This window comes from Aspergillus stella-maris, assembly GCF_047715825.1.
Source record: "Aspergillus stella-maris strain CBS 113639 unplaced genomic scaffold BDV14scaffold_24, whole genome shotgun sequence".
Lineage (NCBI taxonomy): Eukaryota > Fungi > Ascomycota > Eurotiomycetes > Eurotiales > Aspergillaceae > Aspergillus > Aspergillus stella-maris.
The window spans coordinates 255,809-272,120 of NW_027396818.1; the positions used below are offsets into that span (position 1 = coordinate 255,809).

Below are 16,312 nucleotides of genomic sequence, written 5' to 3' on the forward strand. Positions count from 1 at the left end.
TTCAGATTAGACACTTTTAACGAAAGTATGAATAGGTAAGAGTCTGGGGGCTTCCATTGGGCATGTACAGTTTGCTGCCTTAGGTGTCGAGTCTTGCGCTAAGCCCAATCAAAATGCTGGGATGCTACACAGCAGACTCTTGGATGGAATTGTCTCCTGCCGTTGTTGCTTGTGTGAACTAGAGATCTCTTCAAGCCTTTATCACTCCATGAACACCAAAGTAAGAAGAAGCCAGTGACCTTGCTACATTTCACTGACCAAATTCGCTACATAGAAACCTCAACAGCATCCAATGCCAGCCCAACCCCGCCTTTCGCCTACGGGGCTCGACCCAGCAAACGCCAGCCAAATCGCGGGGTACCGGCCCCGGCCCCGTTCAAAAAGACAATTCGAAGACAGAATGTGGAGGAAAACCACGGAGATACAAGCGGTCGCTGATCACGAGGCCAACTCTGGAGAAACTCTGGGGAAGGCGATCGTCGCCTGATACAACGTCGGGAAGGCTGCCGAGGCCTTCCACAATGAACCGGGAACACATCCGATGACCGTTATCGAGTCAAACAGTGGACAGTGGCTGCACGGCCTCACCTGGATTCCTATTCAGGACATGAATTCCAGGCGCCTGCTGATTAGATACCGTGGCCCGACTTGAGTTTGACATGTGTCTCCACTATGACTACGCCTATCGTACCGTATCTCTCCCCGCATCTCGGAGCCCGCCCGTTCCGCACAATGTCGATGTCATGGGCCCGGCAAGACTGCGACTTTGCTTGAGATATTGCATGATCAACTACTATACCGACTTATACTGCTATGATTGAGATGGATACACCAAACAAGGAAGGCGGCATTAGGAAGCGGTCTACGAATGCGTGAGTGAAACTTGGCGTTTATCGGTCTCTCGCTAATCAGTGGACAGGTGTCAGCGGTGCCGCAAGCAGAAGATCAAGTGCTCTGGGTTTCAACCTTGCAATACGTGCCATAAGCGCAGGTTGACTTGTGTGTTTGATGACCGGGATCAGAAGGTGCTTGTTACTCGAGGGTGCGGATGCCTTGCCGTCTTGTCTATGTTCGATGCTGACTTTGGCTAGGTTCATCGAGGACCTTCAACGAAGGGTTGCCTTACTGGAACGAGGCGATGAGAATATATCTAGTCCACATAGCTTTGCGGAACAAGATAGGGGTAGGCCTGATGATGGTATGAGTCTTCGCCCCCTCCCCTCACCACGCAACTAACATTTATAGGCGGAGATGATGACCCCGCCGGTGACGCTGGGTACGATCAGAATGCAGAAGGCGCAGACCTAACGAATCCATTATCAACTGGTCCTTCTGCTTTTACAACTTCAGGAACTGGGCAAATTTGTGAGTCAACCTGCGGCTCAATACCGAGATGACGTACGAAGCTAACCTTTGCTAGTCTACCTAGGAACTTCATCGAACTGGTCTTTTGCTCGGAAGATATTGGGTATGACGCACGAGCATTTATATAATTCTCTCCTACCCACGGACTGCTTGCTGTTTGAAGGCACAACATATGACCTGGGATGGGATGGGCAAAGAACAACGGTGTATCACGAAGCGCCGATAGTTCCAACCCTCGATTACTCAATATACCTTATCAACGCCGTCAAGTTTCATGCCAGTCAGCTCTATCACCTCTTTGATGAAGGTACCTTCATGGGGGGCTTATATGCCTTCTACGAGGACCCTGCACAGCAGATGACAGCAGACGCTCTGTGGTACATTCACTACCTGGTCATTGTCGCACTTGGGAAAGCACTTATTGTCCAGCGGAATCGCGACACCAGGCCCCCGGGCTGCGAATTTTTCGTCAGAGCCCTTCAGCTACTTCCGGACTCGACACATCTTGCCCGGGATCCTGTTATTGCAACTGAAGTCCTGTGCTGCATGGCGCTTTATCTCCAGTCACTCGACTTCCGGAACTCGGCTCACAATTATGTATGTCCACTTTCTTCAGGTTTGAATTTCTAGTTAACAATTTAGATTGGCCAAGCAATGCGCATTGCCCTCGCTCAAGGTATGCACACAGACATGCCGGTGCAACACCTTGGGGAAATTCTTGTTCAAAGATGTCGAAAAATATGGTGGACAATTTACGTCCTCGACCGGCAAATGACCTCCTTGATGGGACTGCCACAGTCAATTCAAGACAACCAAATACACCCTCAACTACCGACCTTTCCCGGATCACCTCAGAAGGTTGTCGCTCTGAGCATGCAAATTCGTATGTGCCAGATTATTGCGGAGATCAATAGCAGTATGTATTATCCAACTGTCCATAATAGAGCCTCTTCTCTAAGGATATAGCTGTATACGGAGCGGACGGGCGCCTGAACCGAAAATTCCTTCTCAGAACCAAAGCGGCCTTAGCAAGCACGACTGATCTGGCGGGAGACCTACAACGGTCATTTGACTTGCAGCTGGACAAACCCACCATCAGTGGCGTTTCCAGGATGGCAGCTCATTTGCATCTGCTCTATCATCAAGTAAGTCCCACCTCCTTCTTTTAGAAACACGCTGATATGTGTAGTGCATTGTCCTCGCAACACGGCCGTTGCTCTTATGTTTCTTGAAGATGCGGTTCCAGTCCGCCGATGCTTGCCTCGAGACGCTAAATTCATCAGCAAACGTGCTGCGGTTGCTTCAAGTATGCATCGACTCAGCTCAGCAGCAGCTGAATATTTTAAGCAGCCTGTTCGAACAGAGCCTTCTCGGTACGCAACTTTCATAACGGTTGGTTTCTGTGCTAACGACCTGCAGATAGCTTTCTTCCTTTCGACTTAGAGTCAACATTTGTATCGAGCGTAGTTCTTCTCCTGGCCCCGGCAGTCGACTGTGCTCTCCTAGAAAGCCGGAGGCCATGGCTGCAGAAGAGCTATATGATATTAGACGACATGATCAATCGTGGAAATCTGATAGCCAAGTTTCGAAAGTCCGAGCTCGAACAGTTGAGCGGTCTACTGTACCAGCTCGCTCCAGACCGCATGCAAGGCGAGGGCTCAATGAAAGGACAGCTGGTTGAGATCCCCTCACCACTGCCTCCCGCCTACCGAATCCCAGAACTACCGAGTTTACATGATGGACTTACGACGGCTGAGATTATGGCCGTCGCGGAGTCGATCGATACTGGCGATGTCGACTGGGTCGCACACGCAGTTACTGAAAATCATATCTGGTAATCCTAGGACTAGACACTTTGTACTCATGAGACAAACGACGTTATGATCTACAGACTATCTTCAATAGCTATGATCTCAGCCATGACCTTCCGCACATTAGCCTTGGCAGCTTCGCCCGCCTCCTCGTATGGGGTTCTCGGCTTGAACTTGGTCTCTGCATCTTCGACTCCAGCCCTCGATGCTGAAACGATGGCGGCAGCAAACTTGGTACTTGCGATTCCACTCTTGCATGGTGACTCGGCCAAAGCCGCCTTGCGGTGCAGTGCCAACGCTTCGTCAATCTTACCAGCCTTGTATAATCGGTAGATCTGCATAATCGTCTTTGGCACGACATTGGCAAACGCAGCAATGCATCCCGCGGACCCAACCGCCAGCCCACCAAGCAAGAAGTCTGACTGTCCTCCAAAAACTGCAAACTCTTCCGGTCCAAACGCCGCCGTTAGGCGGGTGATCTTGCCCACCTGCGCACATGTGAGCTTCACACCAACAACATTGCTCTTGCCACTAGGCGACGCCGCCGCAGACGCGCGCACAATATCCGTAATTGTATCCGAGTCAATATCCACTCCATTCGTCACACCAGGGAAGTTATAGATGACCACCGGCAACGGCGCCTTACTCGCGACGTCGGCGAAGAATCGCTTAACGACGGCCAGGCTGGTCGCCTTTCCAAAGTATGCGGGTGGCAGAACAAGCAGGTAGTTTGCGCCCGCCTCTGCAGCGTCATTCGCCAGCTCAAGGACTTGCTTCGTCGAGTGGGCGCCGACACCGGCCATGATGGGGTAGTTGGGGCCGACGGCCTCTCGAGCGGTGCGAATCGCGGCGGCGCGCTCGTCGCGCGTTAAGAGGAATGCTTCGGCATTTGTACCCAGTATGACGAGACCCGTGAGGCACTTGGAGAGGTATGCGCAGTACTTCTTGTGGGCTTCGAGGTCCAGTGTATCCGTTGTGTGGTCGAAGGCTGTGACGGCGGGGACCCAGACGCCTGCTGGGGGGACGTGAGGAAGGGCGGCCATATTGATCGATTGTGTGTTTTCAACAAGTGATATGCTTTACGAAATACTGGGCTATCTCCCCGGCGCATGGAGTGTTGTTATAGCAGACCCCTCGGGTAGTGGGCCGGTCCTGCGGGGCATTGGAGATGGGCTATCCAGAAACCACCGGGAATGTTTCCGAGGTTACCAGAATGAGTGAATCAGTTCAAGATGTATATAGTTATGAGGGGTCCTGTTTCCGTTGCAATCTGGTTGTGAATTTGCGAAGAAGACGACACTGAAGCACAATGATTCTCAAACGAGCAAAAGCGACAACGCCGCGCATCGGCTGGGTAAGCCCCAACACCATGGAGGTTACTACTATAGGCTGACTTGCTTACGATGACAGTACGGCCTTGGCTCCATGGGCCTTCCCATGGCCATGAACCTCCAGCGACACCTGGTAAAGACCCAAGAGCCCAACTTAACATACTACAACCGCACGATATCAACCGGCGAGCCCTTGAACGAACTCGGCGCGACTCCCGCAGCAAGCCTTACTGACCTTGTCGAAAAATGCGACGTGATATTCACCATGGTATGATCTCATATCTCATTTCCGCGGAAAACTCCCGTTAACACCGTGAACTATAGCTCGCAAACGATAAAGTCCTGCTCGAAACGATAACCGTCTTATCCGAATCGATATCGCAATCGCAACCGCTATCACAGTCGCCATCGCCCGCCCCACACCAGATAACCCTGCAGGTACAGACGCAGATAAACATTGATAAGAAGATCTTCGTCGACTGCTCAACTGTACATCCTGACACAACAGCGCGCGTATCTGCCACGCTTTCCGATCTCGGCGCCACTTTCTTATCGGCACCGGTGTTCGGGGGCCCGGCGATCGCGGTCCCAGGACAGTTGGTCTTTGCTATCGGCGGGCCGAGGTCGGGAGTGGATGTTGTGAGGGGGTATATTGAGGGGGTTATGGGGAGGAAGGTCATTGACTGTGGCGAGGAGGCGAGGGGTGCGGCGTTGTTGAAGATTGGGGGGTATGTTCTTTTACAATCTACAAGCTACAACGTGGTGTTGAGTGGATATCGGTATGCTAACCGGTGTAGGAACATCATAACGCTAAACCTCATGGAAGCCGTCGGCGAAGCCCAAGTCTTCGCCGAGAAAACAGGTCTAGGCACAGCAGCGATGGAAGAGTTAATCGGGGAATCCTTCGGTGGTGTTGCTGGGGGGTATTCAAAAAGGTATCTATCTACTCCGTTAACCCCTACATGATATCTCGCCACGCGATGCAAGGGATGATCGAAGCTAATCTGAACCGTCACGGCAGATTAACAACCGGCATCTATGCACCGCCGCTAGAGACCCGGCCAGGCTTCGGCGTCTCCCTAGCAATCAAAGATGCAGAGCATGCATTATCGATGGCAAAAGGTGTCAACGCCAAGCTCCCCGGGACGGAAACCGCACATCGGAACATGCGTGCTGCGCGCGATTACGCGGGGGAGTGTCTGGACAGCAGCTCGATGTACGGAGTCCTGCGGATGGAAGCCGGAATGCCGTTTTGGAATGAGGTCAGTCGGCAGGGATAATCGGGCAACCCTGCTATACGACAAATTATGCTGGTGACAAGCGCATTGTGAAACGACATACGGAGGCGTGCACCAAAAGTTTTTGCGCGACGCTAGTAATTTAATGTGCCAAGGTAACTGGTTTACATACATATTTCTATGGCAACGTGTTTTAAAGCTACAAGGGCCGTGCGACCAGCGCATAGGCCAAAATACCCGAAATAATGCCCGAAAAGCGCAGAATACTAAAAAGAGACAAGATGAAGCTATTCAGAGTCCTCCGTAGGCCGCGGTTCTAGGTCAACTCGCGTTGAGAGTTGCCCCTTCACCCGCCTGCCCTTCCAATTTCGCGTATCGCGATCCTCACGGCCCTCCTTGTATTCGTTGCCTCCTTCAAGCTCAATGACAATCTGAATATGGCGAATGAGGCGTTCTATCCAGTGTTGAATTGTCTCCTGAGGCAGGTCGCTCCACGCCTTCCTCCATGCCTCTTCCCCTGTCTTCTTATCGCGAGGCGCTCCGCGTGGAGTTGTACGCTTCTTTAACCACCCCCAACATGGCTCAATTGCGTTAAGATCTGGCGAGTTGCCTGGCCAGTCCATGATCTTCTTGACCTCTGCAAGCTCGTATACACGCTTCTGAGCGTGGTGGCGGTGGGCAGGGGCACCATCTTCAAGTACAATGGTATTCGGGCGTTCAACCATGCATTCTTGGGCGAATGGAATAAGGTGAGGAATAAGGACTTCCTGTAAAGGAAATAGACATATTAGCAAACCTCTGGATCATGTTTGTATGCAGAATTGTATAGAAATGGTATCCAAACTGTTTGATAGCGGTACCAATCGATTCCGCCGTTGCCCCTACGGGATAGCTTGCCGTTCTTTTCATTCCACCACCATTGAGGCTGGCGACCAGGCTTCTGACGTAAAGAGAGGCGATTCATGTCATCAATAACTTTGTCAGCATCTCTCCTCATCTGAGCGGTCTCTGGCTTCCAAATGCGAAGAGGGCCCTTGCGATCCCAGGTGAAGCAAGCCCATACCATAAAGTCAGAACTCTGCTTCCATCGCCGTCGTACACAAGACCTGCTGTGGCGATCCTCCACGGTCCTCCAGACCCGTACGGCGCCGCAGCGGTGGCCGAGAACCACGGCGGTCTCGTCGGTGAATATCACGCACTTCCAGTCCTCAATCGTCCAGTATTGGTGGGCAAGGCAGAATTCAAGACGCCTATGGCGAGCAACTTCAGTTAGACCAGGTTTCCAAGAAGGCTTTGCAATGACAAGTCCATGAGAATGCAAAATGCGTAGAACAGAAGAATGAGAAATACCAGCTTCGTATGCAAGAATTTCAGAGGATTTCTCACGCCCTGCACGATCCGCGGTCACCGAAGTAATAACAGAGTTCTGAATAGCTTCAGTAATCTCAACAGGTCGCCCAGAGCGCTTGCTATCCTCTACGAATTCAAGACTTACCCGCAGGCTTACCTCCGGGCGGTAGCCACGGTCCCTGCCCTTCTTCACAATACTCTGGACTGTACGAGGAGAGAGATTCAGAAGATGAGAGATCCTCTCTGTACTAAATCCAATTGCTTGTAAGGTAAGGACTTGAACGCGGAGCTCCGTCGGATGAAAGCCATTGCGAGGCATCGTGAAAAGCCAGTGATGCGGAGGAAGAGGACGAGCAAGGCAGAGGCAATTAAATGAGCTTTCTAAAACACCAGAGATCGCGTTAAATTAAAAAGAGAAGCGGTGTGGATAGCTTCAAGAGTACAAGGAAGTAAGAGAATAATTGCTTGAGGGGTGAAGCAGTAAGCAAACACTTTATATATCAATTTCTTGGCAAAAAGGGATGTACCATGATGACCGTTGCCATAGAAATTAGTATGTAGGTCCTTATTGCAATACCAGGTCAAAACGCCAAGCGCCGCGCAAAAGCTTTTGGTGCACGCCTCCGTAGACATTGAGTTGTTGACTCTGGTATCTACCACGGCTATTCTCCGGCCTTGCTCTGCCTACCTATCCTATCTCTGCAAATCCAATTCCACAACGAGTCCGCTAGACGATCCACCCCCGCATCGCCACCGCTCCCGGTACCAGGAAATAACGCACACGGCGACCCTCCCGACTTCAGCGATAATACCAGATCAGCAAGTTCAGGCCTGGTATGACCTCAACACTGCCCGTTTCCCGCGGCCCCAGACGGCTCCAGTTTCCACTTCCCAGTATCCAGATTATGACTGCCGAATGTCCAGCTAATTACGTAGTCGCCTAGATAGTAGGCATAGCCCCATACTGCCAAACGTGTACTAGTCCAAGCCCAATTCAAGTCCATTCTTCTTTCTGCCCTAGCTTCGATTGTACGACGCTACTAGGCCCTAAGTGTAGATGTCTTATAAGGGCTTCCGCCCCTTGCCTTTATCCCCGTTTGTCCGGTCACCGCTCAAGTTGACCTTGGTGTCGGAACATTTCAGTTTCAATATTATTCTATTTTATTTGTTATACTCTATTCTCATTATGTCTACTGAGGCTCCCAAGATGAAGCCCGAGAATGATGACTTGGTTCAAGTCCCCTCCATGCTGGGCGAAGTCCAGTCCCACCCCGGCATCGCCGCCCACGACGACGTCTTCGGCGAGATGTCAGAGGGCGGGCCTAATTATCGTGATGTAGGCCATCCATACCCATCTTAATCGTCCTCGTTATACAACCAAAAAGACCACACTAACTGGTGCATGCAGGTCGGCTGGCTCGGCACCGTGGCCCTAATGATGAAAACGCAGATCGGGCTCGGCGTGCTCTCGATCCCCTCGGCATTCGACACACTGGGCCTTATCCCGGGCCTTATATGTCTCCTTGTCATTGCGGCCATTACGACATGGTCGGACTACATGATTGGGGTGTTTAAGTTGAGGCATCGCGAGGTTTATTCTATTGCTGATGCGGGGGGGTTGATGTTTGGGAAGGTTGGGAAGGCGTTTTTTGGGAGTGCTTTTGTGCTTTGTATGTCCTGTGCTTGTTCTTTCTATGTGGTTGATATTTGGAGTGTGGCTGACGAGCGTGTTCTGTGCAGACTGGATCTTCGTCGCTGGCTCCGGAATGCTGAGTATTTCCATTGCGTTGAATGCTGTTTCGACGCATGCTGCATGCACGGCTATTTTTGTTGCTGTTGCTGCTATTGTTGGGTTCGTGTTTGGGAGTATTCGGACGTTGGGCAAGATGGGGTTTCTTGCTTGGGGCGGGCTGTTCTGTATCCTGACAGCTAGTGAGTCCCCTCCTTCCCATCCTCATCTCACCTTCATCAGAACAGAACAGAGCAGCCCTAATGCAATCTCCCAGTCTTGATCGTAACAATTGCCGTCGGCATCCAAGACCGCCCCGCCTCAGCACCCGCAACCCCCGGCCCTTGGGCATCAGACTACAAAATCATCGGCAACCCCTCATTCACCGAAGGAATCACAGCCGTGTCCTCCCTGATCTTCGCATACGCAGGAACACCCGCGTTCTTCGCAATCGTCTCGGAGATGCGTGATCCGCAGTACTATACGCGCTCCCTGCTGTGCTGCCAGTCCGGGGTCACGAGTATCTACATTACCATCGGGACAGTAGTGTACTATTTCTGCGGGAGCTATGTTGCTTCTCCGGCGTTGGGGAGTGCGGGGGCGATGGTGAAGAAGGTGGCGTATGGGTTTGCGTTGCCGGGGTTGATTGTTACGACGTTGTTGGTTATTCATGTTTGTTTGCCTTACCCTAACCTACCCCATCCTATAATATGCTTCTATGAATCGGACGCGTACTAATAAGACTGAATGGCTCCAGCTCCCCGCCAAAATCCTCTTCATCCGCATCCTCCGCGGCTCAAAGCACCTCTCTTCAAACTCCGCCATTCACTGGATAACATGGCTCTCCTGCACAGCAAGCATAACGATAATCGCATACATAATCGCATCCGCGATCCCCGTTTTCGACGGGCTGGTCTCGCTGGTCGGTGCATTGCTGGGAACACTCATGTCCTTCCAGCCTATGGGGTGCATGTGGCTGTATGATAATTGGAAGGCAGGCAGAGGCGGAGCCGACCCTGAAGGGACAGGGAAATTGACACGCGGGAGTAAGAGGTGGATTGGCATGGTGGTCTGGTGTATCTTTGTTATTAGCGCTGGAACGTTCTGTATGGTTGCGGGGACTTATGGAAGTGTTGTTGGTGTTGTGGATAGTTATCGGGCTTCGGGGGGGAGTAGTGCTTGGTCTTGTGCGGATAATTCCAACTCCTCATAAGGCGTTGATTCCTAGATATGTATGGGGTCTCTGTCGCTGGATAGGTCGGGATCGAGATAGGTTGGCGAGATACGGAAAGGAAGGACTACGTGAAGGACTTGGATCTGGAGCTGATTGATTTTAAGGAATGTATCTTGGATTTGTGTCGTATCTCGTCGTGTCTGTCATGTACTTCGTTATCCGCATGTACCCGACTAGTGGACCTATATAGAGTATAGGTACCCTAGGCAGCGAGTCCTTCTAACTATTACCACAACCATCAAATCAAAGAACCTTCCTAACCATCTCAACTCTAAAACCCCATAAATTAGCCACTCCATCGAAAGCCCAAGAGAAAAAAAAAAAAAAGAGAAGGAATTAGGAACATACACAACAAAAGTCCCCGCACTAACAGGAACAGCCCTAGCCAGCGTCGGTCCCAACCCCCTATAGAACCCCATCACGCCATGCCCATTCCAAGTCTGTCTCATCACATCCCTCATATTGCTATAGCGCTGTTGAGACTCGAATCCATCAGCTTGCATCTTGCTCTTTACCACGTCAAAGGGGTAATTGACGCTCCAGAGAACGAGGCCCGTGATGATGCCGCAGGAGGCGATTTTGTATGTTGGGATTTGGTCTCGATTGCCTTTGGTAGGGGAGGATGAGTGTGAGGATGAAGATGGATCTGAAGATGGAGAGGCAAGATGTGAAAGGAGGAATTCATAAACAGAGAACCAAACACCATAACTCCCGAATTCTCTCAACATAGTTGGTGTTTGGCCTCTATACAACCCTACCCAACCAGACCGAGCATGGATATACCGGATTGTAGAAAGGACACCTGGCCTCAGCCTGGGTCTACTTTCATTCGTGCTTGGGTGGTTCTGATTCTGCGTCTGCAGTCGAATACGAATATGTTCTGTCGGCCCCGAGACGAAACTATTTGCGAGGCCGGCGAGACCACCGGCTAGGAAGGTTTGCGGTGGCGAGAGGGTAGGGTTGTTTGTTGAGGATTTGATGGACTCGGAGATTGTGTGGAATGTTGAGTAAACTATGCTTATCTTTTGTTCATGGAGTTTGTCAGTTGATGTGGATTGGAAGGAGGGTAGTGCGTGGACGGGACGTACGCAAGCTCCTACTCCAAGGAGGGGCGGCAATGTGCCCTATGGTGATACTCTGTCAGCAATTTCTCACATTTGGCGTGAAAGCGAAGAATAGAAGAGCTTGTGCATACTTTGTAGAAAGCTAGTAACCCTTCATGCCTGAGGATACTCTGAGCAACTTGTATAGCGCTCTTGTTTGCCTGGACTTGCATGCGGACTTTGACGATGTCAAAGGGTTGGCCTGTTCATATCAACACTACTGCCCTGCCATTGTACCATATAATAGAAACAATAAATGTAAACGAACCAATTAACACCTGCGTCGCACCCCCAGCAGCACCAACCACAAACTCCTTGACCATACCAGGAGCCTTGAGCTCAGGCGCGGAGGTTTTGAATTCAGACATAATGGACTTGACGGTGAAACCAATACAACAGTGAGGACAAAATCTATTCAGCAAGGAGCTCATCTATATCACAGTTATCTTTGTCCATGCATGCGGAGTATAGCAACGGCTCAGCCGAGCCAGATAGGTAGGGTCGGCAGCACAACCGAACCCTCTATCTGCGGGGTTTGCTTCCGAGCAAATCGGGCATGCACCAAGAGAGACTGTTGTAACGTCCAATCATTGGAAGTTTATCCTGTTTGGCGTCCATTGAGAACGTGTTTGTGCATTTTCTACTTCTTCTTGCTGAATTTATATAGGTACAGTTCCAGAGCTCCAGGCTCAGTTTATAACGAGAGAAAATGGCCAAATACCCCCCACGAGGCTCCTTGCACCAGACCCAGATTGCGGGACATGCCCAGCAGGCAAATACTCATCCGGCATATCCTTACCAGTATAAGTATCAAAGAACTGGTAGTGCCCCTCACAGTGACCTGGCTTTGGCACCACCTCTACAAGAAACCACCACGCCCTGTTAGCCCAGTTTTTACAACCCTGCCAACCCCAATAAAGACCTCTCGCCTGGGTGCTTTGGATGGATAGTACCGCCCAGGAGACTCCTCGCCAATCTTCGGCATGTCCTTAATGCGAGGAAAAGCGCGCCATCGGCGACAAAAGGGAATGAGTTTTCTTCCTCTCCTTCCCACGAGTCCGCCTCGTGGCCCCCTTCACCAGGCCGTCGGTTCCTGAAGAAAGAAATCAATCATTCGCGAGTGAACTGGTGGAAAAAGTCATAGTCGCCGCCTTTCTTCCCGGGTATTGGCTCCACGTGGTGGTACTTCCGGCCGTGCTCATTTACGCCAACGACAATAACTTTCCCAACACCGATATAGTTCTGCCCATCAGGCGCGAGGTACCAACCTGCGCCCTCGGCGCCGAGCTTTCGAAAATGATACTCGCTATCAGGAAGGCCAGCAAACCAACTGTACTCGGAGTCGGTCTCGACCGGGACTCGCCTGTCCGGATTGCACTGCGTGCCTGGGGTGCCCGTATAGGCTGCTCGCGGTCTTTAGTAATCAAGCATGTCCCTGTCAGTGTATATGTTGAAGAAAAAATAATGCCCGTTATGTTTATCAGGGATGGGCTTGACGCGGCAATACGCGAATCCCGTTGCGTCACGAAAGCACATGACAACTCTGCCCATGTCGCGCCAGGACATATTATCCGTAGAGATCCAATCTCCTGGACTCGCCTCGCCAGCCTATGGGCATCCTGTGAGCTTGGAGAGCTTATACATGCGCCGATCTTCCGTGGCGTAGACCATAGGGAGAGGCATGCATTCTTCCAGCATATCTTCATTGGTGAGCAGGTCAAAGAACTGTTACAGTCCGTCAGACTTCTTCTCCATGCTTGGCCTCACGCGAAAGAAACTAGAGAGAGCCATCGTGTGTTATTCCTTTTTCAGCAACGGTCCCAAGACCGTAATAGCGATTTCCATCCGGTGCATAGTACCAACCGGGTTCCTCGTCGATGTCAGGGTTCCGATGGGGCTTGGAAAGGGCAACCATACGCTTTGATACGTTCATGATGAAGGGAAGAATCAATTTAAAAATGAAAGACAGAATGTAGATTGAAAGGGGGAAAGGAGTGACAGTCAAAGTACGAGAAGTGAAGAATGGATAAGAACACGAATAGGGAAACTGCGACGAAAATGAGGGAAAATTGAACACCTTGAGATGAGGATGGGCCTCTAAGCCTTATTTATTAATTGATTTCCTGCTCTATCAAAGCTATTTAGTCTTTGAACTCTCGTTGATCTATCAGTGGTATGCCACGGATCGAGGAAAGACAGAGACAAAGAACACTCATGCAACCATTCCACACTCAAATCCAAAAGCAGACCGGGGCAACGAGAACCTTTATCCCAGTAAGCACTCCCATCTAGAGATGACAGGGAACAAGGGCAAAGAAACGACAACTCCCCATGTGAACACTTTTTGCAGCCATCTCATCCTGACCCTCCGCGGCGGAGATCCCATCCATTTTTCAATGGCCGAGTAGAACTTGGTCATTGTTACAATGTGCTGCAAATAATATCCTGATTTTTCTCCCAGCATACTATTCAAACAGCGTTGCTCTTTTTTGATGGTAGCCTTGAGACGCTTTCTATCGTGCTTCAAAGCAGGATGGCCGGCCTCGCTGTGAGATGACGAGTTTCGCAGGTGGTAAAGAAGGACATCAGTGTCCCCAACATTGCACCGACTAATGAGCTGGCCCATGAAACACGGGGATAACATCCTCAGGCATTGAGGGTATTAGCTTTCTACAAGGTAGACTGAAGAATCTCCCGCCCCGTCTCCAAGTGAATCACCAAGTGGTCAAGTTTCAATCCCTCCGGCCAATAAGGTAATCATAGAAGCCTCTCTTTTGGGTATCTGTCAGGATCCTTACAGCTTATCTCCACCTGTGGTATGTGTCAGCCGCCGTGTAGTAATAGTTACAGTATAACAATATTTCAAATCTTAGAACTCAGGCATTGCTAGACCGACGTAGACATCAAAGTGATACTAAATCTACAAAGACAGATTCACATCTCCGGCAAGCATAACACTAATATCACAGATATATCTATTTATGCAAAGCGGAGTGTACCACCTGCAACCTGCAACGGCCCAGCCGAGCCAGATAGGGTCGGCACCACGACCGAGCCCTCTATCTGCGGGGTACGCACCGGCCCAGCACGGCGATTCCGAAGCACGGTTCAGCACGGTTCGTACGTAACAGGAAACTCAGACTCGATAGGGATGTTCATACTTTGGTTGTAATCGTGGAGGATCTGTGGCTATCGTTCATACCCCGCAGTGAGATAGAGGGTGTGTCACCGGGAGCGAGGCCGAGAGGGGTGGCGTTGGAGTTATACATACTTTAAGGGCCTGAAGGTGGTTGAAGATGTAAAGACAAGGATTGTTTCTGAGTTGCAAGTTGAATTCAAGTGAAGAGAAGTGTAGTCAATATGGCTCTCCTCTCTGCATCGAAACCGGCCTTTCCTAGGGCTGTCACTGTGGTGTTTACTCCTGCCCGGGGTGTATCTTCGTTCAACAACCACAACCACAACTACAACTCTACTTCCACTTCTAAGCAAAAGACTCCTAGTTCGACAGTTCGGTCAAGCTATACATCTGCATACGCAGAGACAAGACCGTCTAGCGAATCTACCACACCCAAACCGAATCTCCCGCCTCTCTCTGCCCTCCCGACATCTGTCCTCCTCCGCTCCCTCCTTATCTCGACTATATCCTCAAAGCCCTACCTTCTTCTTCCCTCTCTTCATACTCTCTCTTTCCTCTGCAAGCCCCGCGCGGGTCCACTTCTCAATGTCGATCGGAATCCAATCCTGCATGCTCTTCTCAAATCAACCTTCTACAAGCAGTTCTGTGCTGGCGAGACGCACGATGAAGTCCGTGCTACGATTAAACAGCTTGCAGATATGGGCTTCCAGGGAACGATCATGACATACGCGAAGGAGACAGTGTTTGACTCAAAGACGAATACCTCGACGGGACTGGGCGTTGCATCTGACGCAACAGAAGGCGAAGGAGAAGCATTCTGCCAGCAGATTGAAGCGTGGCGGAAGGGAACCGTTGAAACAATTGAACTTCTCAGTGAGAACGACTATCTTGCTCTTAAGTATGTCTGCCTCTTCCATCATAACCGAATACCAGCACTAACAGTTACAGACTAACCGGCGCCGGGCCCTCCGTCTGCGAAGCCTTCACGCAAGGCTCTCTCCCACCCCCCCAAATGCTAACTGCCCTCGACGAAATCTGCACCAAGAGCGCAGCCCGCGGCGCCCGCATCCTCGTCGACGCCGAATCGCACCATTTCCTCTCTGGTATTCTCCGCGTAACCCTCGACCTGATGAGGAAGTATAACGTCGACGGCAAGGCCCGAATCTACAATACCTACCAGGCATATCTGAAGGAGACACCCGCTACAATTGAGCGGCATCTTCAAGCTGCAAGTGGTGAGGGATTCACATTGGGTTTGAAGCTTGTTAGGGGGGCATACATTGCTTCTGATGAGCGGAGTCTTATCCATGATACGAAGGAGGATACGGATAGGGCGTATAATACTATTGCGCAGGGTGCGTTGAGGCAGGAACTCTGCGGCTTCGGATCAAACAACAAATCTTTCCCCTCCGTCAACTTGTTCCTAGCAAGCCACAATAAGGAATCTGTCCTGGCCGCACACAACCTCCGCCAACAACGTCTGAAGGAGAAACTGCCTACTGTCCCCGTTGGATTTGCGCAATTACACGGAATGTCCGATGAGGTCAGCTTTAGTCTGTTGCAGCTGAAAGGCAAGAACGGTGCTAGTGCGAACGAGCCGCAGGTCTACAAGTGTTCTACTTGGGGTGGACTAGGCGAATGCCTGGCCTATTTACTTCGAAGGGCAATTGAGAATCGCGATGCGGTGGGGAGAACGGGGGATGAGTATCGTGCGTTGAAGGGGGAGGTCAGGAGGAGGGTTAGGGCTTTTTTTGGGGCTAGTTCTTAGGTAGTATAGGTAGGTAGAGGGGCTAGTTTATGATCGCTATGATTATGAATATGATTTACGAGCATTTCAATTCATTATCTTACAATCTATCTCAGATGACTCCAGTTGGGGTATCCATCCAGTATATCCTTACTTATCTAGGTCAGAATGTCCCATGGTTCAATCGTAAAGATAGCCAGCTCACCCTGCATTATCTTGCAGGCAGACAGACCGGGTGCATCCCCGTTGACCGGATCGCTTCCCGGTC

The 16,312-nt window shown here is 50.9% G+C and overlaps 7 protein-coding genes across 7 annotated transcripts; 4 read left to right on the forward strand and 3 right to left on the reverse strand.

Moving 5' to 3' along the window:
• The first annotated feature begins 148 nt into the window (after nt 1–148).
• Nucleotides 149–3,233, forward strand: BDV14DRAFT_172501 (uncharacterized protein). Its single transcript, XM_073768593.1, has 10 exons — nt 149–220; nt 275–872; nt 920–1,042; nt 1,092–1,198; nt 1,246–1,365; nt 1,421–1,962; nt 2,008–2,281; nt 2,332–2,510; nt 2,555–2,738; nt 2,785–3,233. Exons 2-10 carry the CDS (start codon nt 814–816, stop codon nt 3,201–3,203), a joined length of 2,007 nt encoding a protein of 668 aa, XP_073628620.1. The 5' UTR covers nt 149–220; nt 275–813; the 3' UTR covers nt 3,204–3,233.
• A 17-nt stretch (nt 3,234–3,250) lies between these two features.
• Nucleotides 3,251–4,352, reverse strand: BDV14DRAFT_54347 (dihydrodipicolinate synthase family protein; the record flags this gene model as incomplete). The annotated part of the gene is made up of 1 exon (XM_073776994.1): nt 3,251–4,352. Exon 1 carries the CDS (start codon nt 4,217–4,219, stop codon nt 3,251–3,253), a length of 969 nt encoding a protein of 322 aa, XP_073628621.1. The 5' UTR covers nt 4,220–4,352.
• A 133-nt stretch (nt 4,353–4,485) lies between these two features.
• Nucleotides 4,486–5,787, forward strand: BDV14DRAFT_189482 (NAD(P)-dependent oxidoreductase; the record flags this gene model as incomplete). Its single annotated transcript, XM_073771204.1, has 5 exons — nt 4,486–4,530; nt 4,587–4,775; nt 4,832–5,235; nt 5,305–5,442; nt 5,529–5,787. 5 exons carry the CDS (start codon nt 4,486–4,488, stop codon nt 5,785–5,787), a joined length of 1,035 nt encoding a protein of 344 aa, XP_073628622.1.
• A 2,417-nt stretch (nt 5,788–8,204) lies between these two features.
• Nucleotides 8,205–10,080, forward strand: BDV14DRAFT_208631 (transmembrane amino acid transporter protein-domain-containing protein). The gene is made up of 5 exons (XM_073775448.1): nt 8,205–8,431; nt 8,504–8,765; nt 8,836–9,027; nt 9,102–9,496; nt 9,582–10,080. The coding sequence occupies exons 1-5, from the start codon at nt 8,282–8,284 to the stop codon at nt 10,035–10,037; spliced, it is 1,455 nt and encodes a 484-aa protein (XP_073628623.1). The 5' UTR covers nt 8,205–8,281; the 3' UTR covers nt 10,038–10,080.
• A 221-nt stretch (nt 10,081–10,301) lies between these two features.
• BDV14DRAFT_199757 (mitochondrial carrier domain-containing protein) lies at nt 10,302–11,529 on the reverse strand (the record flags this gene model as incomplete). The annotated part of the gene is made up of 5 exons (XM_073773349.1): nt 10,302–10,329; nt 10,407–11,080; nt 11,147–11,182; nt 11,254–11,363; nt 11,430–11,529. The coding sequence occupies 5 exons, from the start codon at nt 11,527–11,529 to the stop codon at nt 10,302–10,304; spliced, it is 948 nt and encodes a 315-aa protein (XP_073628624.1).
• Nucleotides 11,530–12,271: 742 nt separating this feature from the next.
• Nucleotides 12,272–13,094, reverse strand: BDV14DRAFT_199758 (uncharacterized protein; the record flags this gene model as incomplete). The annotated part of the gene is made up of 2 exons (XM_073773350.1): nt 12,272–12,564; nt 13,025–13,094. 2 exons carry the CDS (start codon nt 13,092–13,094, stop codon nt 12,272–12,274), a joined length of 363 nt encoding a protein of 120 aa, XP_073628625.1.
• Nucleotides 13,095–14,521: 1,427 nt separating this feature from the next.
• BDV14DRAFT_189485 (FAD-linked oxidoreductase-like protein) lies at nt 14,522–16,065 on the forward strand (the record flags this gene model as incomplete). Its single annotated transcript, XM_073771205.1, has 2 exons — nt 14,522–15,195; nt 15,246–16,065. The coding sequence occupies 2 exons, from the start codon at nt 14,522–14,524 to the stop codon at nt 16,063–16,065; spliced, it is 1,494 nt and encodes a 497-aa protein (XP_073628626.1).
• Between the last annotated feature and the right edge of the window lie 247 nt (nt 16,066–16,312).

Coding starts and splice junctions, on each gene's coding strand:
- BDV14DRAFT_172501 (XM_073768593.1), top strand. CDS start 814: ATGATTGAGATGGATACACCAAACAAGGAAGGCGGCATTAGGAAGCGG. Junction 1,043..1,091: donor AAGGTGCTTGTTACTCGAGG/GTGCGGATGCCT, acceptor GACTTTGGCTAG/GTTCATCGAGGACCTTCAAC. Junction 2,511..2,554: donor TGCATCTGCTCTATCATCAA/GTAAGTCCCACC, acceptor TGATATGTGTAG/TGCATTGTCCTCGCAACACG.
- BDV14DRAFT_208631 (XM_073775448.1), top strand. CDS start 8,282: ATGTCTACTGAGGCTCCCAAGATGAAGCCCGAGAATGATGACTTGGTT. Junction 8,432..8,503: donor GCGGGCCTAATTATCGTGAT/GTAGGCCATCCA, acceptor TGGTGCATGCAG/GTCGGCTGGCTCGGCACCGT. Junction 9,028..9,101: donor GTTCTGTATCCTGACAGCTA/GTGAGTCCCCTC, acceptor GCAATCTCCCAG/TCTTGATCGTAACAATTGCC.